The sequence below is a fragment of the Rattus rattus genome, chromosome 1 (assembly GCF_011064425.1).
Source record: "Rattus rattus isolate New Zealand chromosome 1, Rrattus_CSIRO_v1, whole genome shotgun sequence".
NCBI lineage: Eukaryota > Metazoa > Chordata > Mammalia > Rodentia > Muridae > Rattus > Rattus rattus.
The window spans coordinates 40391486-40418824 of NC_046154.1; the positions used below are offsets into that span (position 1 = coordinate 40391486).

The 27339-nt window shown below is 43.5% G+C and overlaps 3 protein-coding genes across 3 annotated transcripts in view; 2 read left to right on the forward strand and 1 right to left on the reverse strand.

Annotated features, from left to right (window-relative positions):
- The window catches only part of Tesk2 (testis associated actin remodelling kinase 2), a 62571-nt gene that overhangs the window by 13566 nt on the left and 21666 nt on the right, over positions 1-27339 (forward strand). The window contains exon 3 of the mRNA XM_032899728.1: positions 16987-17035. Within this exon, the coding sequence (XP_032755619.1) occupies positions 16987-17035 (49 nt within the window). The remainder of the gene's footprint in view (positions 1-16986; positions 17036-27339) is intronic.
- On the forward strand, positions 307-754 carry LOC116898500 (60S ribosomal protein L22-like 1). The gene is given in 2 exon segments (XM_032899736.1): positions 307-362; positions 364-754. Coding segments are annotated over 2 exon segments (363 nt in total). The 3' UTR covers positions 671-754.
- Positions 18442-18750, reverse strand: LOC116885362 (40S ribosomal protein S26-like; the record flags this gene model as incomplete). Its single annotated transcript, XM_032886639.1, has 1 exon — positions 18442-18750. A coding segment is annotated over one exon (309 nt), but the record flags the coding sequence as incomplete, so codon positions are not given.

Here is a 27339-nt window from a genome sequence, read left to right on the forward strand (position 1 = left end):
AAGGAGAGGAGACAGACAAAGCTCAGTAGCTGAGCGCTCTCCCCTGTTGGACATGCGTAGCTCTGGCACCCAGGGGCACGGTACACCCAGCGGATTGGATGGCACCTCCAGCGGGTCTCACAGCCTCTGTCCCACACAGACTTCCTCAGTCACAGCTCAGGCATTTTCTTCCTCCTTTCCTTCCTTTCCTAGGAAGTTTCTTATTTGTTTGTTTGTTTTTGAGTCAGGGTCTCACTGTGGGTCCCTTGCTGTCTTGGAACTCTGTAGACCAGGTTGTCTTAGAAGTCAGAGATCCGGCTGCTCAACATGGCGCCGCAGAAAGACAGGAAGCCTAAGAAGTCAAGCTGGAGGTTTCATTTGGACTCATCCAGCAGAAGATGGAATTTTTGATTCTGGAAATTTTGAACAGTTTCTACGGGAGAAGGTTAAAGTCAATGGAAAAACTGGAAATCTTGGAAATGTTGTTCACATTGAACGCCTGAAGAATAAAATCACAGTTGTTTCTGAGAAACAGTTCTCAAAAAGGTATTTGAAATATCTTACCAAGAAATACCTTAAGAAGAATAATCTCCGTGATTGGCTTCGTGTGGTCGCATCTGACAAGGAGACTTACGAACTTCGTTACTTCCAAATTAGTCAAGACGAAGATGGTTCAGAGTCTGAGGACTAATTGGCCTTTGCTTTTAATAAAATGGAAATATGCTAAAGAAACCTAAAATCAGACTTGTTGAGCAAATAGAAATCATTTTACTCTAAAAAAAAAAAGAAGTCAGAGATCCGGGGTTGGGGATTTAGCTCAGTGGCAAAGCGCTTGCTAGCAAGCGCAAGGCTCTGGGTTCAGTCCCCAGCTCGGGGAGTCAGAGATCCACTTGTCTCTGCCCCTTCTGGAATGAAAGGTGTGTCCCACCATGCCCAGCTCACAGCAACCTTCCTTCTTTTCTTTTTGTTTTGGAGACAGGGTTTCTCTGTGTAGCCCTGGCTGTCCTGGAACTCACTCTGTAGACCAGGCTGGCTTTAAACTCAGAGACCCACCTGCCTCTGCCTCCCGAGTGCTGGGATTAAAGGCCTGTGCCACCACTGCCAGCCTGCCGTTCTTCTTGATTAAAATTTTTTTTCATGTATTTTATGTGTGGCTGCATATGTGAGTGCACGTTAGACATGCACATGTGGAGGTCACAGGTTTCAGGAATGGGCTCTCTCCTTCCACCATGAGTATTGCAGTGATTGATCTCAGGTCATTGGTCTTGGCTGCAAGCACCCTTACATGCTAAGTCATCTTCCTGCACCCCACCTCTGTTTGAGACAGGATGTTGCTATGTAGCAGGCTAGCCTCAACTATGCAATCCTCCTGCCTCAGCCTTCTGCTAAGTTCTTCAGGCACATGCATGATCTTACCAAACATAACCTGACCTACCACTAGTTTTTTTGTCGTTCTCTTTCGGTGCTGTTAATTGGAGGAAGGACTCACTGAAGTATTACATCCCAGTTCCTGACTACTAGTGTTTGTTCAGAGTTTCTTCAGCTCAAACTGGGCATGGTGAGGATTGCCTGTATTCAAGGTGGAGGCAGGAGGATTAAGAGTACAAGTTTAGCTTTGCTGTAAAATGAAATCATATTTGTTAGAATGGAGAATGTGACTTTCACTTTCCAATTATTTCCCCGGGTCAGCTGTGGAGCAGGTTATCTAGCATGTTGAGTACAAAGGATGTAGGAACTGTTGTCTTATAGGAAGTCCTTATAGGAAGCAAACTATGTACGTAAGATGGAGCTGAAGTGTGGCTCTACTGTAGAATGCTTGCCTAGTGTGAATTGTTCAATGGCTAGCACAGAAGAGAAGGAAGAGGGCAGGGTGGGGAAGACTAGGAGAAGGATTAGTATCAGCTGCTGCCTTGTGGATGGCTAATAAATAGCTATCGTTCCAGTCAGCCAACCTGAAGCATCCCAGGCATCTTCAGTAGCCTTTGTTCCTTGGTCTGATCCTGAATCTTGAGGACATGTGCATCTGTTCTTTCATTGTACTTCATCCCTCTTCACTTTCACCTGCAGTGGAAATTATTTGCCCTCTCTGTGGTTTCCACCAGTCCTGAGGTGTAAGTAGCTCCTAATGGAACAGTCTTCCCCCTCTTCTTCTTGTGCTGAGGGTGGGATGAAGAGTCTCTTGCTATATCCCCAGATGCTATAGTTATTTCTTAAAGAGTTTTTGATGACTCAACATTAATTTTAGACCTGAATCAGAAATCCCTTAGACAATCCGATCTGTTTTTGCTGATTATCTTCCATTCTTTCTAATATATTTAACACAGCTTAAATGTTTCCTAACTGTTCTCTAGGGCATGTTATTCAATCTCTGGACTTTGGTTTTACTGCCAAAAGAAGGACTAGGAATACATCAGTGGTAATGAGTCATTGTAACTTTAATTTTTTTTTCAAACATTCTTTTTAATGATGGTTCTTAAACGCTTTAACCTCCCTTTTAGCCTACCACCCACTCGAGGTAGTGGGAAAGAAAGGATACAGGGGAAGTGGACCTGTTTAGAAAGGTTCTTTAGAGCAACTCCTGTCTGTGTTGTCTGGAAATCTACAGTTCAGTTCACAGTTAGTAGTGGCAGCTCGATCCACTCACAGACACTTCACGGATACGCCAGCAGTCCAGTTTGGTGGAGTCGGGTTAGCAAACACAAATCAGCAGCAGCAGCATTACCTAGCAGAGATAGCCAGGCCTCAGCCTCAGCTCCAGTCAGCAGGAGGGACCAGGAGGAGGGGCCAGGAGGAGTTCTCCGCCATGCCTCTTTCAGGAAATGTGAAGATCAGGGAGACCCACAGCTAGCTCTATAAGCAAGCCAAGCTCCACCTTGGTGTACTCCCCCAAACATCACGTGTCCTCCACGTGTCTTGCCTCAGCCCGTGAGTCTGTCTCAGCTGACGTTGTAGCACAACACTAGAAGTTTTTTTGCTAGGTTCTCTCTATGGAGTCCAACAAAAGGAGCTCAACTATGCAATGTAAGGTAGACCAAACATGCATGTTGTTAGCAAAGAATCCTTCATCACCATGTCCTTTTTCCTATGCTTGCTTTAGCAGAACATCCTTTCTCTTGTGTCTGCTTCAGCTAAACCTTCCTTCATGAACCTGCCTTAGTCTTTCCCCTGAGTCCACTTTAGCTCCAGCAAAACACTTTCCAAAGAACACTGAAGTTTCCACTTCAAATCATACTAAATTAAATGTCGACTCTTAAATGATAAGGCTTGAAAATTTACTGTATTAGAGTGTATGTTGGCATGCACAGGTATATATCTGTATATGTGTTCCAAGATAAATGGGCAGTGTTTAAAATGATGGATGAAAGGAGATCTCTCAGATTTTATCATTATACTCCTAGTATCTAGGTCAAAGAGTCTTCAGAGATGAGAACTCTTAAAGCATCTTCTGCAACTAGGCCTTGTGGCTCAGGCTGACTTGGAACTCATAACAGTCCTCCTGTCTCACCCTTTTAGTGCTGAGAATTCAGATATGTACCACTATGTCTGGTTCTTTTAAAATTTGTTGTTATTTGTTGACTGTGTTTGAGCGGTAGAGTTTCCAACGCTGTGCTAAAAGCAACACAGGAAGAAAAGGATTTATTTCATTTTATAAGTTTGACGTCACAGGCCATCACTGAGGGAAGTCAGGGCACCAGAGGCCATGGGAGAATACAAAAAAAAAAAAAAAAAAAAAAAAGAATACTTACTGCTCTGTTCCTTATGGCTTGCTTAGCCTGCTTCCTTACAACAACCATCAGCCCAGGGGTGGCATCATCCACAGTGAGCTGGGCCCTCCCACATCACCCATTAATCAAGAAAATCTCACTCTTGCCTACAGGCCAATTTTAAGAAGACACTCTTACAATTAAATTCTCTCTAGATATGTCTAGGTTTGTGTCAAATTGATAGAAACCAACTAGTACGGTGTGTGTGTGTGTGTGTGTGTGTGTGTGTGTGTGTGTGTGTGCTTGCATGCATTTTATGTGTGTGGTCATGAGCGAGAGACAGAGACAGAAACAGACAGAGATGACTGAAGACTTTTGGGAATGGGTTCTTTCCTACTGTGGGGGTTCCTGGGGATCAATTTCAGGTTGTCAGGCTTGGTGGTAAGTGCCTCTTATCAGCTAAGCCATGTTCAAGGATGTCTTTTGGACTTTTGGGGGTGGGGGAGCAAGGTCTTAGTACATAGTCCAGGCTGGCCTCGGACTCACTATTTAACTAGTTTGCCCCAAATCTCAAGGCTTGGGCATGGTCAGGAACTCCCACAATCACAGCACTCTGGAGGTAGAGAAGGAGGATTGGTACAAGTTCAAGGCCAGCTTGGGCTACATAGTAGGACCCCTGTCTCAACAGGCAAGGCAGGCATTGTGGTGCAGTCCTATAAACACTGCACTGGGGTAATGGAGGTGGGAAGATTAGGAATTCAGAGTCATCTTTAGCTTAGTGAGTTAGGCCAGTCTGGGATACATAGTGAGTTCTGGGACAGCCTAGACTACAGGATGTGTAACCGTGGGCTTTTCCACCTGGCCTCTTTGTTCCCCAAATAATGACTCTGAGACTTAATATTTCATGACTAAATGACCAGGTCAAAAGCTTTGGCTCATTTCTGCTAGTTCATAACTTAATTACCCGTTTACTCTCTTCTAAGCCCCACCGCATGGTTGGTTACCTCAGCTCAGCTTTTCCCGAATCCTCTCTCTCTGCCAGTTGTCCCGCCACCTGGTCCTGCCGCAGCTTCTTGTCCATGGACATTTTATTCATTTTATTCATTTTATTCATGGATGATGGTTCCTCATAGGACATGAGGATCCTCTCTGCAGGAATGAGACGCTGCTACAAACTAACAGAGAACAAAAGGAGGAGGGAGTGAGGCAGCAGGCAGTCCCAGGACGACTTCTGTACTACGGGGTAGAGACTCAGACTCTAATGGAGCCTAAGGATTATTAGTTTCAGGACAAATGTTGGATTGCGGAATGAGGTGTAAGGAATAAGATACACGTTTCTTGATGTTTTTGGCAAGATGGAAAAACATTCAAAAGAATTGCATGATTTTTTTCAGTGACTTTGAGAAGAACTAATGGTGGACATAAAATAAGCAAAAAATTTAAAAGGCAAAAATTATAAAAAATAAAACTTAATTACAGTATGACATCCGGTCTAATAATAATTATAATCAATCATAGTATAAACACTGATTCTCAAATTTCCCCTCTAAATATTGATATTGCCTGTGTGTTTTCTAATAATATCAGAAGGGCAGTAGTTTGAGTGCTGTATCCTAAGCTTTTACCCTTTGAAGCTGGTTGGTAAGATTAGCGATGGCTGTGGCTGGAGAGATGGCTCAGCAGTTAGCACTCGCCGTTTTTGCAGAGGACCCAGATTCCGTCCCCAGTACCCACATGGTGGCTCACAGCCACCCACAACTCTGGTTTCGGGGAATCTGATGCCTTCTTTTGATCTTTTAAGGCACCACACACACGATGTGCATATGTAAGTAACTGCAGGCAAAGTATCATACGCAAAATAAAATAAATCTAAAAAATAAAGATCAGTAGTAGCAGTATATAAGCTAGGTTCATAAAGGTAAGCGAGACATGGGTAAAGGTCAGGTAAGGTTGCTTATGCCTTTACAGGCATACTGTGTACTCAGGAGGCCGGGGGGTTTGTCTCCAGTTTGAGGCCAGCCCAGGGGACTACGGCATCTATCTACCCTTACCCCTCCCCACCAACCCAAAAATGGATATAAGAAGAAATGGTTGGAGAAAAAAGTTGTGGTTTTAGCTGTGGAATAGTATTCTATGTGGACAAGATAGGGAGGTCTGTTATTTTCATTAGAAGCCATTTGACCCTCCCTAAGTGTGTCTGTCAGTGATGGGACATGTTAGAATGCTGTCACAACCATCCAGACCGCGCTGACAGTAGCCGAGGCTGTGTGATAGCACTTGAGATGGTAGTAGCTGGATTATCCGGTACTGAGTATATGGATTAAACTTTGAAGTAAGGTTTCTCAGTGAGTTTGGGTGTGGGATATTAGTGCAAGGGATGGAGACATCAAGGTTGACTCTTAGTAGTTTTATTTACTTGAACGGTTGGAAGAATTGCATCACCAGTAATAGCACTGAGGAAGATCTTAAAGGGAACAGATTTAGGAATGGGAGATACAAAATGGCAGTTGGGTAAACAAATCTGGAATTTAAGGAGAGCTTCAGAGCCTCTACAAATAGTGCAGCCTCTGTAGTCTCCTTTTCTGACCTCTGAAGTAGGGAGCAATAATAGTACTGTGAGATGAGAGTGATGCTAGGATTCGGGAAAGATGTGCGGGAACCACCCGAGGGGGCACTAAAGGATCCCTCGGTGGTTGAAAGCGTTGCTCTTGCTGAGGGGCGAGGTTTATGGCTGTGGGTGAGATCCCCAGCACTGCACAAACCAGCCATGGTAGGGCAGGCAGGGAGTGGAGACAGGATTAGGGGTCCACGACCACTCTCAGCTCTTCAGTGATTCTGGCCAGCCCAGGCTGGTGTCCTAAACTGCTCCAAATCCTCTTTCTGCATCGTCATCTTTTCTCTGAATCACTTGAAGGGATGACCATGCCTGTTTCTACAATTCTATTCCTTTTAGTCCCCCGAATGGTATGTAATGTATATGTAACAAGTAGTTAAAAAAAAAAACTAACCCCCCGAAATGTGCCCGGCAAGCAAACAACTCAGCCATTTGTGCCTTCATTTAAGCCACCTGTCTTCAGTTTCCTTACCTTTAAAATGGGAATAATAACATGTAGTGCCTATTAGTGTTTTTTTAGAGTTAAATGAGGTAATCTCAATGAAGTTTGTGTTTGACACTTTTTTTTTTCCAGAGCTGAGGACTGAACCCAGGGCCTTGCACTTGCTAGGCAAGCACTCTACCACTGAACTAAATCCCCAACCCCGACACTTTTTATTTTTAAAAATTTTGACATGGGGTCGTGCTTTGTAGCCCATGCTAGGCGTGACATTGAAACGCTCCTCAGTACTGGGTAACAGGCATAAACCCCCATGCTTTGTGCTTGACTTACCCTTACGTGCTCAACAGCGTTCTACATCAGCACTGGTTCTGTCTGACTTCCTTGAAGAACGGGTCAGTGTTTATTTCTGTAGCCCCTTTCTTTGTCTTGCTCTGGTGATGAGAAAAAATAGTTCTGGGGGGTACAACTTAGTAGCTGGTTTGAACTCTGGAACCACAAAAAAGGGACCGGGTACATATGGACTAGATTGAAGTTATCTTTTTCTGTATAATTTTCTATTTTGGTGCCTGTATTTTTGTGGTATTATATTCATCCATTCGTTCATTCATTCATTAATTTTTGAGGCATTGGGCATTGTCTTCCAGTGAGAGAATCTGTCTCAAAGGAATGGATAGCATTTGTGGATGACACCAGAGGATATCCTCTGACCTCCATGTGCACTTGCATATATTATCACCCAAACACGTATGTGCTCACATGCATAAGTATATGTACACATACATACATATATAGGCAAATCCTAGGCTGAGAGGGTAGAGGGTGGTGGCAGACATCTGTAATTCCAGTATTTGAGATGTGAGGGGAGGAACATCGAGAGTGTGAGGTCAGTGTGAGCCCACGCTACCCGTACGGTGATGAGTGGAGAACTAACCGTGACTGAGCCAGCTCTGCTGAGTGTCAGCTGTGTGAGGTTCCGCTGAGTTTTCCTTATGAATACTCAAGTCTAGGACCTTGCACAACCAGTTTTCCATGCTGTACTATAGCCAGAGCACATTTGAACTGTGTAGTAAACCTTTACCCAAGGGTATTACAGCCTTTTATAGATCTGGAGTCAGTATCTTCGGAGACGAGATCTGGGTCATTACCTCGCCTACCTCTTCCTCTTCCTTTGTTTTGTTTTTTGAGACAAGGTTTCTCTATGTAGCCCTGGCTGTAGACCAGGCTGGCCCTGAATTAGAAAATCTGCCTGTTCTCCTGGATTTAAAAATAAGCTGGAGAGATGGCTCAGTGGTTAAGAGCACTGACTGCTCTTCCAGAGGTCCTGAGTTCGAACCCCAGCAACCACATGGTGGCTCACAACCATCTGTAATGGGATCCGATGCCCTCTTCTGGTCTGAAGATAGCTACAGTGTACTCATATATAATAAATAAATCTTTTTGAAAAAAAAAAATAGGGGTGGATGGAGAGATGCCTCAGCAGTGAAGAGTACTTGATGTTCTTCCAGAAGACCAAAGCCCAATTCCCAGTACCTTCTTGAAGGCTGACAACTGTAACTCCAGGTCCAGGGCATCGGATGCCTTCTTCTGGCTGTTGTGGGCATCAGACATGCATGCAGTGCACAGCACATGTGATACACAGACATAGATGCAGGCAAAACACCCATATACATAGCATAAGTAATTTAAACTGTTTAAAAACTAAACAGTGGCTCAGTGAAGAGTACTGTCTGCTCTTCCAGAGGTCCTGAGTTCCATTCCCAGCACCCACATGGCGGCTCACCACTGTCTGCTACTCCAGTTCTAGGGAATCTGACACCCTGATACACCAATGAACATAATATAAATCAATTATATTAAGAAAATTCAAAATGACGTAGCAGGTTGAGTCCTTGCCATTTTGTATCCATTCTTTTTTGTTTTAAATACCTTAATTATTCCTTGACAAAACATGCATATAATATATTTTGATCATATTCACCCCCTTGTATCATTCTAATAATGACTGTTGTGTTTGATTTTCCTCCTTTGAGAAAAGTGTGTAGTAATGTTAACCATCCCTCAATTTCAGCTTTTCTTTTTGCCTTGGAGAAGTTTCAGGATATTTAGCCTAGGCTGGCGTTGAGTGTCTTAATTCTGCTGCTTTTGCCTTTGGAATGTGGAGATTATAGGCAAGCAGCACCACACCTAGCATGCACTTTTAATTCTCTCTGTAGCATTCATTCTTTCCCCTTACTTACAACATTTACGGTTTCTAGGGATTAGAGTTTCGCTATCTCTTGGGGACTATTAGTCATCTACCTCAGCGTCTTATTAGGAAAACATTTTTGAGCTTGTTCCCTTGTGCTACTGCTAACTCATAATTAAATATTAATAAAGCTTGGGCTGAGAGGTGACTGGGTTACTGAGTGCTTTCTGCTCCTATAGAGGACCAGGCTTTGGTTTCCAGCACACATGGAAGCCCACAGTTGTCTCTAACTCCAGTTCCAGGGATCCATTCAATACCTTCTTTTAACCTCCCCAGGCTCCTGCACGCATGGTGCACACATAACACACAGGTGCAGTCACGCATGCATGCACGTGCGTGTACACACACACACACACACACACACACACACACACACACACACACATAAAGCTAAATTTCTTTCTATATCCTAACTGATGATGATCTTGGTCATTTCCCCATTGGAGGCTTACAGGGCCTAGGAAAGTTCATATCTTGGAATAAGAATTTTAAATTTTGGGCTGGAGAGATGGCTCAGTGGTTAAGAGCACTGACTGCTCTTCCCGAGGTCCTGAGTTCAAATCCCAGCAACCACATGGGGGCTCACAACCATCTGTAATGAGATCTGATGCTCTCTTCTGGTGTGTCTGAAGGCAGCTACAGTGTACTCATATACAATAAAATAAAATCTTTAAAAAAAAAAAAAAAAAGAATTTTAAATTTTAGCCTGGCAGTGGTGACACATGACTTTAATCTAAGCACTTGGGAGGCAGAGCCAGGCAGAGCCTGGATAACAGATTGAGTATCTGGGCTACATAGACAAAACTCTGTCTTGAAAAAAAAAGGGGTTGGGGATTTAGCTCAGTGGTAGAGCGCTTACCTAGGAAGCGCAAGGCCCTGGGTTCGGTCCCAGCTCCGGAAAAAAAAAAAAAAAAAAAAAAGAAAAAAAAAAAAAAAAAAAAAACAATATGGCTGGAGAGATCACTCAGTGGTTAAGAGCACTGATTGCTCGTGCCAAGGGCCTGAGTTCAAATCCCACCAACCACACGGTGGCTCACAACCACCTGTAATGGGATCTGGTGCCCTCTTCTGGTGTGTCTGAAGACAATGAGAGTGTACTCACATAGATACAATAAATAAATAAAATCTTAAAAAAGAAAAACAAAACAAGGGAATTTTAAATTTTAATTAAATTCAGTAATTACTAAACACTAACAGTGAACTAGGCTACCATTTTGGGTGGGCTTAATTACTGCAGTAAACAAGATCTCTTAGCCTTAAAAGCATGTCTCTTATTCCTGTGCTGCTGTGGTGAGGTTGGTTGGAGGCAGGAGAGGTATTCTTTTTCTGCTAGCACAACCTCAAATTCCTCTACTGGATCTGCATCTGTTGATGGATAAAGAATGCTTATCGGGCGATGTTGAGGAGTTCTGGGGTAGGCCAAGGTGTGGCACCCTCTGCCCACATACCATGGTGATGACCAGCTGTGATTAAAACAGGAAAATGGCTATATCAGAAGGAAAAGTGAAGCAATCTGATGACCTAGACATCGTCTTCCACATACAGGACTCCTGACCTGGCACTCCTCGTGGTACAGTAAAAGAGCATGAGGTAGAAGGTGGACCTACTAAGTTCTTCAGCAGAACTCCAAAAGAGTCATGCGTGTGTGTGAAGAGAAAGGGTAATTTTGATGAAAACATCAGAGAGATGGTTGAAATTACATCTGTGATTAGATACTGTGATAGCCAGCTTGGAAAGGCAGTTTTAGAGAGAGAGAGAGAGAGAGAGAGAGAGAGAGAGAGAGCGAGAGAGAGAGAGAGAGAGAGCGCGTGTGTGTGTGTGTGTGTGCGCGCGTGCGCACGCAATGCACGCCTGTGTCTGTGTCTGTGCCTGTGTGTCTGTGTCTGTGTGTAAGAGAATACTGGGATTGAAAGTAGAACCTTGAACATGATAAGCAATCTGCATCCCCAGCCTTCTTTTTTTAAAGGTTTATTTTTATGTATTTATGTTGTGTATGAAGGTTTGATTTACATGTATGTCTGTGCACCACGTTCCTAGAGAGACACAGAGGCCAGAAAACGCAGATGGTCATATATGTGCTGGGAAATGAACCCCGGATCCTCTTGAAGAGCAGCTTGTGCTCTCAAGTGCTCTCCAGACCCAAGACTTCTCCCGTTTTTTAATTTTCTATTTTGAAACCTAATCTCAGTAGGTTGTCTAGAATGGCCTTGAAATAACTCTATTCAGGTAGACCTTGAATTCACAATCCTCTCGCCTCAGCTTTCTAAGCAGCCGGAATCGCAGACCTGTCCCACAAAGTTCAACCAATGTAAGAAACTTAGTGACATAGTATGTGGCCACACTTTGGCCCAGCAAATGCCGTCTTTATTACAGTAGCACTAGTCGGAGATTTTTGTTTTTCTTGTTTTTTTGAGACAGGGTCTCTCTATCCCTGGATGTCTTAAAACTTGTTGTGTAGATCAGGCTAGCCTCAAACTCAGCAGATTTACTGCCTCTGAGGGGTGGGATTAAACAAATACACCACCACACCTGGCCTTTTTGGAGATGTTCTTAACTGAGTTAAAAGGTTGGTAGAATTTTTGAAAAGTAGGTTTCAAACATCCTTCTTCCCGCCGCAGTGTGAAAGCGTGAGAGCTGAGACTGTAAGCGGGAGTGGCAGGTTATATGGCGGGTTGTATGGCGGGTTGTATGGCGGGTTGTATGGCGGGTTGTATGGCGGGTTGTATGGCGGGTTGTATGGCGGGTTGTATGGCGGGTTGTATGGCGGGTTATATGGTCACAATAAAGAGTGCTGGTAGATGTGGTAGGCGATAAGGAAGGCTGGGCCAGGACACTCAGACCTTCTGTGTTCTTTGTGTTTGTTTATTATTTTTTCATTTTCTGGTCTTTGGAGACAGCATCTCATCTTGCCCTGGCTGACCTTGAACTTTGAATGGATCTGAGAATCCCTTAGAGCTCTTGTCCTCTGAGTCCCCTCCCACAGGCCAAGGCTGTGGGCATGTGCTGCCATGCCTGGCTCTCAGTACTGAGGAACGTGTTGAGGAGTTAGGACGTAATCAGGGCTGGTAGAGCTTTCAGTAACCAGGAGCTCAGTAAGGAGAGGGGCTGGCTTTGTTCATCCTTTATTTAATTAATTAAATTTATTTTATTTTTTATATGTATATGCATTTTGCTAGCATGTGTGTATGCATGATATTTTATGTGTTTGAGTGTTTTGCCTGCTTTTATGTAAATGTACCACATGTATGCAGTGTCCATAGAGGTCAGAAAAGGGCATTGGATTCCTTATAACTGGACTTACAGATGATTGTGGTTCTGGGAACTGAACTCAGAACCTCTGGTAGAGCAGTTATTGGTCTTAACCTCTGAGCCATCTCTCCAGCTCCACTATGAAGTCTTTTAAAAGACTTAAGGTGGAGAGCAATAGGAGGAGACTTGATGTTGACCTCTGATCTCTGTGCACACATAGAATAGTGTACCTGTATACACACACACACACACACACACACACACACACACACACACACACACACACACACACACACAGAGCCCAAAAATAAGTATATAAAAATGCCACAAGATCCTAATTCTCTTCTTTTTTTTTCTTTTCTTTTCTTTCTTTCTTTCTTTTTTTTTTTCGGAGCTGGGGACTGAACCCAGGGCTTTGTGCTTGCTAGGCAAGTGCTCTACCACTGAGCTAAATCTCCAACCCCCCCTAATTCTCTTCTTGATATGAGTCAGTATGTAATATAAAACTGAAAATATCAAAGTTGAGCCATCACTAACTTTTAAGCACTTGCCTAGAAACAGACTCCCAAGGCCTGGAGTGATGGTGCATTCCTTTATTTCGAGCACTTGGGAGGCAGAGGCAGGCAGATCTCTGAGTTCAAGTCCAGCCTGGTCTACAGAGTGAGTTCCAGGACAGCCAAGGCTGCATGGAGAAACTCTGTCTTGAAAAAAAAAAGAAAAAAGAAAGAAAAAGGGATGGAGGTGTGGGAAGAAAAGAACACACTTCAATCTTGACTCAATTAAGTAAATGCTAGCTGACATGATTGAGGTGGGAGGCAACATTCAGCAGCTAGATGTATTGGCACAGGAGGAACGTGAGTTCTAGGTCATCCTCAGATACATTGTAAGTTCAAGCCTAGGAGACCTTTTCTCGAAACAACAAACACAAAACAAAAAACTAAAACAAAGAGAAAGGGAGGAAGAAAGGCCCAGAATGAATCAGGAAGAGTGTGATTTTATTTAAGTGCCTCCTTTTTTGAAACTGGGTTTCACTGTGTAATCCACACTGACCTCAGACTTAACAGTCTTGCTGCCTTAGCCAAAGTACAAGCAAGTACATACTGCCATATTTAGTTTGCTTCTCAAATTTTAATGTGGAAATGAACTTGTGCGTAGAACAGGCTGGTCTTAGAGTTGGATAACCTTGAACTCAGATCTTCCTGCCTTTACCTTTTGGAGGCTGGTATTATAAGCATACACCACCACATATAGTTTATGTATGCTAGGCAAGTGCTCTACCAATCAAACGACATTCTCAGCCCTATGACATGACTTTTAATGTTTCAGTGGTGGTCATCTGTGCAAGGAGTGAAGCAGGAAAGGTCGGGAAGAAAAGCAAAGCTCCTAACTGTGATACAATGATGCCAAGGGGGTTGGGAAAGAAAGCAGAAAATTGTCATATGATGCCTGTGCCTATGAATGTGCTCTGTGAATGGTAGGAGATTATAAATACTAATTAAATAAATCAAATAATCTTGGCTTCCCAGCCTAGTACCAGCCTGAAAATGTTGCTCCTTTCTTTCTCTTTGTGCCTTTTGAGACAAGGTCTTAATAGATCGTGGTGTAAAATGCTCTTATAAAACATGTTTACTAATTTGGTGATTATTACTTCCTCTCACTTAGTAAGTGCTTATTCGGGGCACATTGTGTGTTCCACCCTGACCGTGGGAGCAATGAGCTAGGATCTGTACTCTCCTAAAGAGATATTTATTGGTAGTATTAGTTCTGTGTATGGAAGCCAGAAGACAACTTTGTACAGTTGGTTCTCCTTACCTTTGTGTGGCTTCCCAGGGTGGGACTCAGGCCATCAGGCGTCAAAGCAGGTGTTGTGCCTGCTGAGTCATCTGCCAAGCTCGAGGCCTGTACTTCTTTTTCTTTATTCTTAAATGGCTTTTTAAAATTTTTTTTTCAATTTTTATCTTATGTGCATTGGTGTTTTGCTTGCATATACATCTGCGTGAGGGGGTTGGATCCCCTGGAACTGGAATCACAGACAGGTATGAGCTGCCATGTGGGTGCTGGAATTTGAGCCCTGGGTCCTCTGGAAAAGCAGCCAGTGCTCTTAAGCACCGAGCCATCTCTCCAGCCAGCCCCACTTTTAATGTTTTTAAATCTTGTTTACTTGCTCTGTGTGTGTGTGTGTGTGTGTGTGTGTGTGTGTGTGTGTGTGTGTGTGTGTGTGTGTGTAATCATTTCCTCTTTACAAGTGACTATAGAAATTAGGCAATGGTAACACTCCTGTTTTGGGTGTGAAAACACACACGGTAATGATGATGGTGATGGTGGTGATGATGATAAGTAAGTAATGAGTAAAGAAGTAAATGTAAAATCAGAGGTCTTGAGTATGTGATGGAGTCAGTCGTGATCTGATTTCAGACTTAGATGATCTCAGTTGATGCTGACCAGCAGTTAATCAAAGAAGAAGAAACGTGCTGGCAGCACCGTGGAAAGGAAAAGGAAGAGCTAGTATAATAATAACGTAGGTTTGTCATGGGATCCTTTACAGAGAAGACGAAGTTTTAGCTGATCCTGGAAAGGTGACTTCAGTACTGTCTCAGAGTCCTATTACTGTAAAGAGAGAACATAACCAAGGCAGCTCTTACAGGAAAAGGTCTTTAATTGGGGGCTTGCTTACAGTTTCAGGGGCTTATTTAGTCTGTTATCATCTAGTTATATCCTGATCTGTAGGCAGAGAGACAGGGACAGAGACGGAGACAGTTAAGAGAGTGCAGCTGGGCCTGGCATGGGCTTTTGAAACCTCAAAGCCCACTTCTGTGACACTCTTCTTCCAACAAGGCCACACCTTCTAATCTTTCTCAGATAGTACCACACCCTGGTAACTAAGTGTTCAAATATACAATCTGAGGGCTGTTATTATTTAAACCACTAAAAGTACATCCATGTCATCTCAAAGAGGGCACCCAAACTATTAATAAATCCCTAGGTCATAAAAACCATTCATGCTACTCAATAAATCCTGGACTAATGGATGGCAGACACCATGCAAGGTTCTAGAAAGGCAGAGATCCATAAAACTCTGAATTTTCTACCATGAAGAAAACTGCCAGTTTCAAAAATGAATGAAATGAATGACAGAGCCAGGGTCTCCCACCTGTAATCCCAGCACCAGGGAAACTGAGGTAGGATGCCTTCGTGACTGGCTGAGTTCCAGGGCAAACCAGAGTTTTATAGTGAGACCTAGTCTCAAACTATATGTCCCCAACATCCCTCTAATTATTTGCCTTTATACCATACTAGCTTTCTTTTAATTACTCTGGAAAGGATCAGTGTTTATTTGTTTGCGAATTTGTGCTAGGAATTTGAAGCCAGGACCTTGTCTTTGCTGGGCCATTGCTCTACCATTGAGCTACAGCACCAGCCTTGGAATTGCCAGGGAAGCCAGGTGTCACGGTGCACACCTTTAATTACAGCAGAGGCAGGTGATCTCTGAGTCTGAGGCCAGCCTGGTGTATAGCGTGAGTTCCAGGACAGCCAAGGCTACACAGGGAGGAAAACTTGCCAAGGCAATCTCAAGCAAAGGGTTCCTATTTTATTATTTTGCTTATCTTAGTTTGTAAATTCTGGGAAGGTGCTTCTAGGTGAGTGCTTAGCGCCCCCCTCCCTCGCTGTTTTAAAGACTTGTTACCTCCCTCTTCACCACTGCACCATTGCCCTTTCCTCTAGGAATGCCTCAGCCAGACATTTATGTATCAGTTGGGGATCTTTAAAACTTTCAGAATTACATTTATGCGATGGATAGATAGATAGATAGATGGATGGATAGATAGATAGATAGATAGATAGATAGATAGATAGATAGATAGATAGATAGAGTACACTTGCTATGCATGGTACACGGAGGTCAGAGGATACTGTCTTAGTCAGGGTTTCTATTGTTGTGATGAAACACCATGATCAAAAAGCAAGCTGGGGAGGAAAGGGTTTATTTGGCTTACACTTCTGCATTGCAGTCCATCGGTGATGGAAGCCAGAACAGGAACCTGGAGGCAGGACCTGATACAGAGACCATGAAGGGATGCTGCTTACTGCATTGCTCTCCATGACTTGCTCAGCCTGCTTTCTTAGAGAACCCAGCCTGGGAATGGCACCACCCACAATGGGCCTGGCCTTTCCCAATCAATCACTAATTAAGAAAGTGCCCTCCATCTTATGGGGACATTTTCTCAATTAAGGATCCCACCTTTCAGATAAGTCTAGCTTGTATCAAGTTGACACAAGACTATCCAGCATGGATACCCTGCAGGAATTCGTTCTCTCCTGACATCATGTGGATCCCAGGGGTTGAATTTAGGTCACTGAGCTTGGTGGCAAGTGCCTTTACATGCTGAGCCATCTTGCTGGCCTCAGTCTAGCATCTTTTTAAATGAATGTATGTATGTATGTATGTATGTATGTATGTATGTATGTATGTATGTATGTATGTTTGGTTTTTCAAGACAGGGTTTTCTCTGTAGCCCAGGCTGGCCTTCAACTCAGGGATAGACCTGCTCTGGCTCCCCAGTGCTGGGGTTAAAGGCGTGCGCTACCACTGCCTGGCTCAGTCTAGCATCTTATTCAAGATCAAGATGGTTTACAGGGCTTCACAAGTATTGCCTTGTTTCCTGTCCCTGGCTAACTCAACTGTTTTTCCCATATGGACTCGTACTCATGTCCTGTTCATTTTGTTTGAAAGAAAATCTGTTTTGTCTTTCAGGTTCATGGGTGTGTGTGTACATCAAGGACAGTTGCATGCACTTACAGAGGTATGACTTCCATAAGTGTGCTAAAGTAGCTCCTTCTTTTGTTTCTGCATCTGTGATCTACTTTCTCTTGTTTAGAGGTAAAATGCATGTGCAATTACACATACATGAAAGTGGCAGTGAGTTTGTTTGTTGCCTTGGGATAACAGCCTTAGCACCTGCGTTCTAATATTCCCTCATGATATTTGGTGAGTGCCCGAGAACACAAGTGTTCCAGTGTAACATTGATTCTTCTCTGGATTTCTTCTCCCTTCCAGGTGAAGGGGTGGCATGGCTTGACTGTAAGCCCTTTGCTGGCAACAGATTCACAGACACTGGGAAGTGTTTGCTGTAGTGATCTGGAATCACCTGCTCTGGTGTCCTGATCCTTCTTATTGTAGTCAGTGATACAGGTGGGTGGGGCATTGTGACGTGGTCACCTTGGAGGACCAAAGCATCTCTCTTAAAAGCTTCCCAAATTCAGTAGTAAGTTAGTAGCTGCAGAAAATGCTTGATTTCTTCTTGGAAACATTCCTGAGTCTAGATAGGTCCCATTTATGTTCTGTGGTTTTTGAGACAAGGTCTTGCTGTATAGCCTCAGCTGGTCTTGAACTGGAATTTCCTCTGCTTCAGCTTCTTTCGTATGCTGTCCCATGCCACCACACCAGGACCCACATCTGTATTTTTCTTTTCCAACATTCTTATCTGTGTGTGTCTCTGCGTGCGTGTGGCTACATGTGGACTACAACTTCAGGTGGAATTCAGAGGACAACTTTCAGGGGTTGGTTCCCTCCTTAGACTGTGTGGGCTTGAGGACTTCAACTCGGGTGGTTAGGCATGGTGGCAAGCATCATAACCACTAAGCCATCTCATCAGCCTTGTCCATCGGTCTGTCTGTCTGCTTCTATCCCTTTTCTCTGTTTTTATTTTTTGTTTGTTTGTGTTTTTAGACAGGGTTTCTCTGTATAGTCCTGGCACTCACTCTGTAGATCAGATTTTTTTTTTTATTTTTTACTTATTGTATCTGTCTGTCTGTCTGTCTGTCTGTGTCTGTACCATCATGGCTCAGGGACAACTTTGTGGAGTCACTTCTTCCCATGTTTGGAGGGATACTGAAAATCATTCCCCCACCCTCGCTTTTTTTTTTTTTTTTTTTTTTTTTTTTTTTTTTTAAAATTCATTTATTTATTTTATGTATATAGTACACTTAGCTGTCTTCAGACACATCAGAAAGGACATCAGATTCCATTACAGATGGTTCTGAGCCACCATGTGGTTGCTGGGATTTGAACTCAGGACCTCGGAAGAGCAGTCAGTGCTTTTAACCGCTGAGCCATCTCTCCAGCCCCCTTTTTTTCTTTTTTTTAACGTATAACTTCAGTTTTATTTTTCCATGGTATTTCTCTTTCTGCCTTCATGAAATCACCTCTTTACATGGGCTTTGGTGGAGATTGTGATGCAGCGCCAGCAGGTGTTCGGTCCTTCCGGGCCTCACGAGATCTATTCCTGACTTTGCTATGAATGGCACAGCTCACGCAGTAGTGCAGCTTGACACAGAGCTTGGGAAGCACATAAGCGTCAAAGACGCCTGCTTCAGATATGTCCCTGACTGCAGCGCCTTCTACAATGTTCCGAAAGACAAACTTCTTAATGGCCTTATCCTTGGGCACACACCGGGCGCAGTTCGTGCAGCAAATTGGCTGCACATGGCTGTGGCCCTTTTTGGCACAACCGTTGTTTTTTGGTCATATTGGAGCCAACACTGGAAAGCTCTCTCTCTCTCTCTCTCTCTCTCTCTCTCTCTCTCTCTCTCTCTCTCTCTCTCTATCTGTACAACTCGTGGTAGTCAGTTCTTTCCACATTGGTTCTAGAGATTGAACCAAGGTCATTAAGGCTTGGTGGCAAGTCCCTTTACTTGCTGAGAAATCTTACTGCCTCCACCCTATCTGTATTATTAAAAGCTCTCTCTCTTTTTTTTTTTATCCCCACCCCAGCCCCTAAAGCTCTCTTAAAGAGAACCAACTCACACAAGTTGTCCTTTGATTCCACATGTGTGCAGTAACACATGTGTGCAATAACACATGCCATTTTTCCAATATCACGAAATTAAAAAAAATTTCTAAGCACCTTTAGTCCCAGTATTTGGGTGGCAGAGGCACTGAGATGGATCTCTATGAGTTCAAGAGTTTCAGGATAACCTGGTGTCTCAATGCCCTCCACCCCACCCTAAAAAAGTTTCTTAGGCATTTAAGCTTGACAGTCTTTGCTCTAGAATATTTTCGTATTTCCCATCAAGCAATGAGTACCCAAGTGTAAAAATGAAGAAACTTAGGAAGGAAACTTGTTTAATGGAATTTGCAAGAGTGTTGGTTTCCTGTTGAGTGGGTACCTGGTAATTGTCTTTAATACCTTAAGAAAGAAAGTCCCACTTGCCCTGGGTATGTTCCTGTCTCTGTTACTGCAGAGACTTCAGTGTAGACTCTCAGGCCAGTCCCAGCACTGGAGGAGGCAGGCCTGGTCTACACAGTGAGTTCCAGGCCAGCGAGGACTACATAGTGAGACCTATTTCGACAGAGAACAAGAATATAGAATGTCTTATGGAAGGAATTGTGAGGAAGAGCATGACTTTTGGCATCTGCCTGCCTAGGCTTGAATCTATTTGTGCCTCCGCGGTTTTGTGTGTTAAGTGGAGATATTAATAGTTTTTTGCTATAAGGAACTGAGCCCTGGAGTATTTTACCTTAGGTAGGGAGGACGGTGCAGAGTGGGTGGAGAGGCAGGAAAAAGCTGGAGAGCTTGTTGGTCTAGAATGGAAAAGAAGAAGCTTCAAGGAGTAATTAAATGTGACAAATGTTGCTGATGAAAGGGTGACCTACCTAGGACACTGAGAGAATGAGATATAAAATGGTCATTTACCACAGTGCCTTGCTTATAAAAATTGCTTAATGCCCACTAACTGTTGACACTTTCATTTCCCACTGTGACATCTCTCCTTTGAATTCTGATTTGTCATGGTTTTTCTTAGGTTTCCATTATTACATTATGCAAAGCTTTTCACTGAATTATAATGTAATAGAAGATACACACTTATGGAAAGTTTGGTTCATTAAATTTTTCCAAATGCTTATGCTCAGAATTAGCTCCCCATGAGAAGTACATGTTCTTTCTTTTTTAACATAGTATTTTTTTTTTACTTATTCTTTGGGAGTTTCATAGCCTGCACCCCAATCCCACTAATTTCCCTTCCATGTCCACCCCCTTAGAGGTCGCTGGACAGGGTGGCTGACACCATAATCCCAGCACATGGGAGGTGGGAACAAGAGGGTGGAGGTTCAGTCTTTTGGGGTAGTTAACTTGGGAGATGTTTGTTTGGATGCATTGCTATGGGCTTCTGCGCTGCCTCGGTCAGACTTACATAATCTTTGAGCTTAAAGTGAAAGGAAACTCTATGGGTTCAGTGACCTAACTCATGCATTATTTATGAAAAGGAGCAGCTAGACCCCGATTCTAGTTTCGTGGTGTGCTGTGACACTGCCAGTTGTCTCTTCCTTCCCTTGTTTTTGTGTGGCCTAGTACAAAGTATCCTCTGTCCTGAATTGCCTTGAGTAGGATGCAAGGCTGCCAGTCGTCCTGTGGTAGGTTAACCCTGGCGGCAGAAGCATGTGTGTCTTTCAGCATGGGGCAGTCCCGGGGAGGCTACCGAGACCATGGTAAAGAAGACTACTAAGAATATCAATTATAGAACCCCCTGCGGTTCAGAGATCCCTAACGGACTAGCCATGGTGAGCACAAATAACAACCTATGAGGAGAGGGCTGGGATACAGCTCAAGGGCAGAAGGCCCTAGGTTCAACCCCTAGTACCACCCCTCCCCCCAAAAAACACCACCACCACAACCAAAAAACTACAAAGGAAGAAGATCTCACTGTTCACGAAAAACACCTTGCTAGTCTATCTACAAATTCCAGAGCAGCGTGGTCTACACAGCGAATTCAGGCCAGTTAGAATTACACAGCAAGATTCTGTGTGAAGAAAGGAAACAGACAGACTGGGGACCCTTCAGACAAACGCGTGTGGAAGGGGTTCTGACTTTTTCTCATTCCCCAGTCTATCTTGCTAGTGTCTCTGTCTTTCCGTTTACATTTCTTCCCACTTTAACCTCCGGGATGTTATTGTATGCTTAGGTCCCTACTAATATTTTCTAGCTGGTTTCCCTGCCTCTTTTTTTTGTTGTTTTTGTTTTTGTTTTTGTTGTTTTGACACAGGGTCTCACTATGGGGCTTTGGCTGCCCTGGAACTCACTATGTGTAGACCATACTAATTTATAACTCCAAGATCCATAATTCTATCTCCCTAGCAATGGGATTAAAGGTGTGAGCTACTATGCCTGGCTTTCTGTTTTTCTTGACTTCATTTTGATATGCCCAAATTGTCTTCATCAGGAATAACTAATAGTTAAATGCTTCTGTTTCCAATTTATTTAGATTTCTGGACCATGTATAATCTGGTTTCAGAATATGATTCCCCAGTTTAGTTAGGTGGGTGTTTTTGCTGTCTTCTATGTACTCTGATTTATAGGGCTTAGAAAGTTTGTATCTCTTTTCTTTCTTATTCTCTAAGCTGTGTGGAGTCCCAGGTTCTCTAATGGAGCTTAGCTTACTGGACAGGACCTATAAAAATACCCTGTGCAGATAGGTCCATAGTACATATTTAAAATACATTCATAGCTATGTAGTAAGACTCAATTCTGTGAAAAGCTGGCCCCAGTGGTGGTGGTGGGGGAGCTAAAAATGTCATGAGGGCTGGAAAGATGGCTCAGCTGTTAGGAGAAATTGCTGTTCTTGGGTAGTTCACGGCTGTCTGTGACTCCAGCTCCAGGGGATTTAACACCACCTTCTGGCTTCTGCAGACACCTGCACAATGTGACGTGCACTCACACAGACACTCGTACACACACATGAATAAAAGTAGGTATTTTATAAAGTGGTCTGAAATGTCACATATCCTTTCATAATTACAAGTTTTAGACTTTTTACATTTATATGTATGGGTGTTTTGCATGCATGTCTGTCTATGCACCACATGCATGCCAGGTCCCTATGGAGAGCAGAAGGTGCTGAATTCTCTGGATCTGGAGTTACAGATGTTGTGAGCTGCCACGTGAGTGCTGGGAACTGAACCCCCATCATTTGGAAGAGCAGCCAATTGTGTTCTTAACTGCTGAGCCAAACATGTTTCTGCAGATACGTGGCGTCTCCTTTGCTCATTTGCTTGTGGGAAAGGTGGCATGGATGATTTTGTTTGTGCTTTGTTCATATGTTTTGTTTGTTTGCCTGTTTTGTTATAAGATACTTAGCCCTGGCTGTCCTGGAACTCACTATGTAGACCAGGCTGGCCTCAAACTCTCAAATATCCACTTGCCTCTACCTCCCCAGTGGTGGGATCAAAGGAGTATGTGCACACCACACCCAGCACTGCTGTGTCCATGTAGTTAAAAAAAAATTCTAAATATTTTGTAGTACATGCTTAGTAACTCCCTATGGCATCTGAGAAACAGAAACGTGAAGCTGGTAGTCTCGCCGACAAACACCAGGAGAGTTCATGTGGTTTCCAGGAGCGGTCCCTGACTTGCTTCTGCTTGCTTAGTCATTAAAAATATTTACTTAGTTCTTAACCACATATCCACTACTCTTCTAGGTACTGGGAATACAGTAATGATAAGTTCAAATCTTCCCTGTTGTGGAATTTCTCATATAATCAGTAAAAAGGGAGGAGAAGAGTTATGATAAAGGAGAAAACAAATTGTACATGGTACAGGTGCGGTGCCACCTAAGAGACAAAAGCTCAAGGAAGTGACGGACATAAGTGCAGATGTACAAGTACAGAATGAAGCAGGAGATGGACAGCAGAGAAGAAATGCCCACAGATCACACAGAGTCCTGCAGGCCTTTAAGAGCTTTAGCTTTTACTCAGGGTGGGTTGCGACGCTTCTGGGTAAACAGCTGACGTGGTGTGTCTGTATTTTAACCGATTCATCCTACCTTCTGTGTGGTGAATTCCTGAAAAAGGATTAAGAACAAAAGCAGGAGGAGCAGCTAAGGGGCTCGTTCAGTAAAGTCTGCAGTGGAGGCCGAGGGTGTAGCTCAGGATAGAGTGCTGGCCTGGTAGTTTTATGGCCCTAGGTTTGCTCTACAGCCCTGAAAAGAAAAACTGGACTGGGGACATAGCTCAGTGGTAGAACTGGACATAACCTCCAGTGCTACAAAGAATGATAAGAATAAAAAGACCATGCAAAAAAAGATGAGAGATGACGGTAATCTGACCGGAATGATTGACACAGCCATTGATTCTGGGTCTGTTTTGCAAGTAGAAAACAAGTCTTCCTAACACTCTGTATGCCAGGTGTTAAAGAAATCACAAATAACTCTGAAGTCTCGGGCATCTGAAATACACGTGGTGAATGGCAGTGGGGATGATGATGGAAGGTACCAAATAGGAGATGGCAAAAAAAAAAAAAAAAAAAAAAAAAGTCATTGGGGGGCGTGGCGTATCTGAGTGGGTGGAGTGTTCTCCAAGCAAGCATGAAGCCCTGGATTCGTGTGCCCAGCTCTGAGTAAAGCAGGCTCGGGAGAACACATATGTAATTAGACTCTAGAGGGAAGAGATACAAGAATAGAAGACCAGGCTTGCCCGTGGATACATAGTAAATTTAAGGCCAGCCTGGGATCCTTGAGATCCTATCTCCAAACAAACATGCAGCAAAAACCAGTGAACTGAGGTGGTGGCTCCGTTGGTAAAAGTGCTTTCTGTTCAGCCCTCAGCACACACCTAAAAAGCCATGATCCTGGTGCTGGGAAGGTGAATTCAACCCGATTTCCTTGGAGTTCACTAGACATTCAGTCTCAATCTCTAGGAGCCTCGAGTCCCAGGGAAAGACTCTGCCTCAAAAAGCAAGCTTGTGTGGGGCCGAAGTGATGGTTCTGTGGGTAAGAGTCCTCACTGCCCTTTCAGAGGACCCAGGTACAGTTCCCCGTACCCACATGGGGCTGCTCACAGCTAACAGTAACTCCGGTTCAGGGGATCCTATGCCCTCTGGCCTCTGTGTGCTGTTGCTTGCACATATGCATAATACTCACTTGGTTCATACACTTACACATAAATAAAAAGAAGGTAAATTTTAAGGCTGGCCGTGGTGGCGCACACCTTTAATGCCAGCGCTCATGAGGCAGAGGGAGGCAGACCTCTGAGTTTGAAGTCAACCAAGTCTATAGATTGAGTTCCAGTGCAGCCAGGGCTACACAGAGAAACCATGATCCAAGGAAATGAATAAATAAATCTAAAAACAAAACAAAGGTTGTGGCCAACTCGCTGGCACAGCAGGTGAAGGCACCTGCTGCTAAGCCACACCCCCTGAGATTAATACTGGGACTCACAGGATGGAAGGAGAGAACTAACTCCCACAGCTTGTCCAGTGTGTTTGTGGTGAGTTGCTTGTGCTTATGTGCACACACACACACACACACATACACACACACACACACACACACACACACACTAACACACTAAATGCAATTTTTTAAAAAGTCCATGTATGAATCCAGAGGAGTGTACAGAGCTGTTGCTTCTCCACATCAGGCTGCAGGGAGCGGTGCTCTTGAGCATGGCCCAAACAAGTTATGTCTCTGACAAAACTGTTTAGGATTTGGAGATGGGAAACGAGATTGGATAAAGCTGTCAGGTATGACCTGATTTAGTTCTTGTCTGAGGAAGGGTGGGTGTGTAGCAGGCTTGCCAGTCAAGCATGGTACCCTGGGTTCAGTCCTCGGTACAGAATATCGGGGCTCAGGCCCGAGATAAAGAGTGCCATGTCTTTAACCTGTGGCAGCCGAGGAGCAGAGCAAGGATGGGGAAGCCTGCTGATTCCTGCCTGTTGTCCTCATCTCCTTTTCTTTTTCTTTCCCTTCCATCCCTCCCTATTTCCTTCCTTCCTTCCTTCCTCTCTCTCTCTCTCTCTCTTGTCTCTTCTCTCTCCCTCCCTCTCCCTCCTTCCCCATGTGAGACAGGGTTCCTCTGCATAGCCCTGGCTGCCCTGAAACCCACTGTGTAGATCAGTCTCAGACTCAGTCTGCCTCAGCTTCCTGAGTGGTAGGACTAAGATATGGACCACCGTGCTGGACCCAAGACAGGGTTCTTGATTTTTGTACAGAAAAGTATTTTAGAGCAAGTGAATGCTTGGATGGAGCTGTTACTGTTTTATTACACTTATTTACTTTGTTTGTGTGTGCGTGTATGGGGGAGTGCCATGACACATGTGTGGAGGTCGCTGCTTCCACCTCGTGGGCTCCAGGGATTGAACTCCAGTAGTCAGGTTTGGACAAAATGGACAGCTGTGTACATTTTTGCTTACTGAGTCATCTTTTAGGCTCCCAACTTTATTTTATTTACATTTAATTATTTCTGTTGTTGACACCAAAAAAAAAAAAACCAAAAAAAAACCAAAAAAAACCAAAACAAAACAAAACCCAAAACCCCACAGTTTTCACCATAAGGGAATAAGAGATAGTTTATTCTGGAGCCATTTTGAGTGACCATAGCTCAGAAACATGATTTATGTTACCCCTAATTCCATGGTTTTTGTTTTTTTTAAGATTTATTTATTTATTTCATGTAAGTACACTGTTGCTGCCTTCAGACACACCAGCAGAGGGCATCAGATCTCATTACAGATGACTGTGAGCCACCATGTGGTTGTCAAGAGAAGTTTAAAATACACTATAGGGTATATCAGAGGTGGTAGGTACACGAGGGAGGAGGAAAGCTTTGCTATAGATTCAAGATGCTATCCGATGATGTTCTTAGCTTTTGGTTTGGTAGAAGCTAGTTGCCTGCTAAGTTAATAGATTCCAAAAGGTTTTTTTTAATCTATTGTCGTGTTAGTTCCAACATGGTGTAGGTAGGGGTGTGTGTGTGTGTGTGTGTGTGTGTGTGTGTGTGTGTGTGTGTGTGTGTGTGTGTGTGTGGTGGTGGGGGTGGCTATTCTGGTCAGCCAGAGCTTAGCCCAAGAAAAGGTAATTAGTTTCTGGACTTGCAGCATTCCAACCCCCAAAAAGTACTGAAATTCTAATCAGCCAGACTTTCAGGAGTTTTATTCACAAGGCTATGTTGGTGTGAGTGTGTGTTGGGTTACCATTGGTTCCTTCTACCATGTTTTTTCTGAGGATGAAACTCAGGCCATCAATCTTGGTGACAGACACTTTTAGCTGTTGTCATCTCCATTGGCTCTAATGGCTGATGGAATTCAAGATCTCTACATTTTTATCTTAAAATCTTTTTTTTTCCTGGTACTTTTATTCAGCACTGAGGATGAACTGATAGCATGCTAAGCAAAATTATGTCACTGAGCTCCAAATCCTGTTCCCAGCTCTTGATTTATATTTTAATCACTAAATTGGGAGAGGGAATCCATTAAAAGAAACTTTAAATCTGCTTCAGTTTATTTCAGTTAATTTTTTTATTCTTTGAGGAATGTACTTTGATCATAGTAACTCCTCTTCCACTTAGCTCCTCCCAGGTCCTCCCCATTTCCCTACACCTTCTGACCTCATGTCTTTTTTTAGATCATCCATTGACTTTTATTTTATTTAGCATTGAATTTAACAGACTCTGCACTATTAAAAGATGAGTAATAAAATTTGAATTTATATTGAATCTGACAAGTTTTATAGTCTCTAGAGTATTATGGAAAAAAATGTCAGCTGAGAAAGAGATGTAATGGACTGGAGAGATGGCTCAGTGGTTGAGAGCACTGGCTGCCCTTCCATAGGTGCTGAGTTCAATTCCCAGCAATCACTTGGTGGCTCACAACCATCTGTAAGGGACCTGATGTCCTCTGCTGGTGTGTCTGAAGGCAGCGATAGTGTACTCACATACAGAAAATAAATAAATAAATCTTTTAAAAAGAGAGAGATGGTGACGTAATGGCGGCATGCAGATCCTCCTGGCCAAGTGGGAACTGAATCTGTAGGTGAGGTGCAGGCGTGCTGCACACTGCCGCCCTCCAGGAAGTGCAGCTCATTTAATCTGGGCTTTCGTTTAGTAGGAAGATTGGCAAGATGTCAGAAACTCAAAGGTGTTATTAGAATGGTTCTTCATTTTCCAAATAGTAATAGATATTTAAATCATGGCACTAGGGTACCTTTGAGGAAAAGAACACCCTTACCAGAGTAGGCTCATTGAGTAATTCTTGGTTAATATGTACAGTTTTCAACACTTTTTAATAACCGTCTAATCCGAGGCGATGAGCCGTTGCTGAAGCACAGATTTACTAGG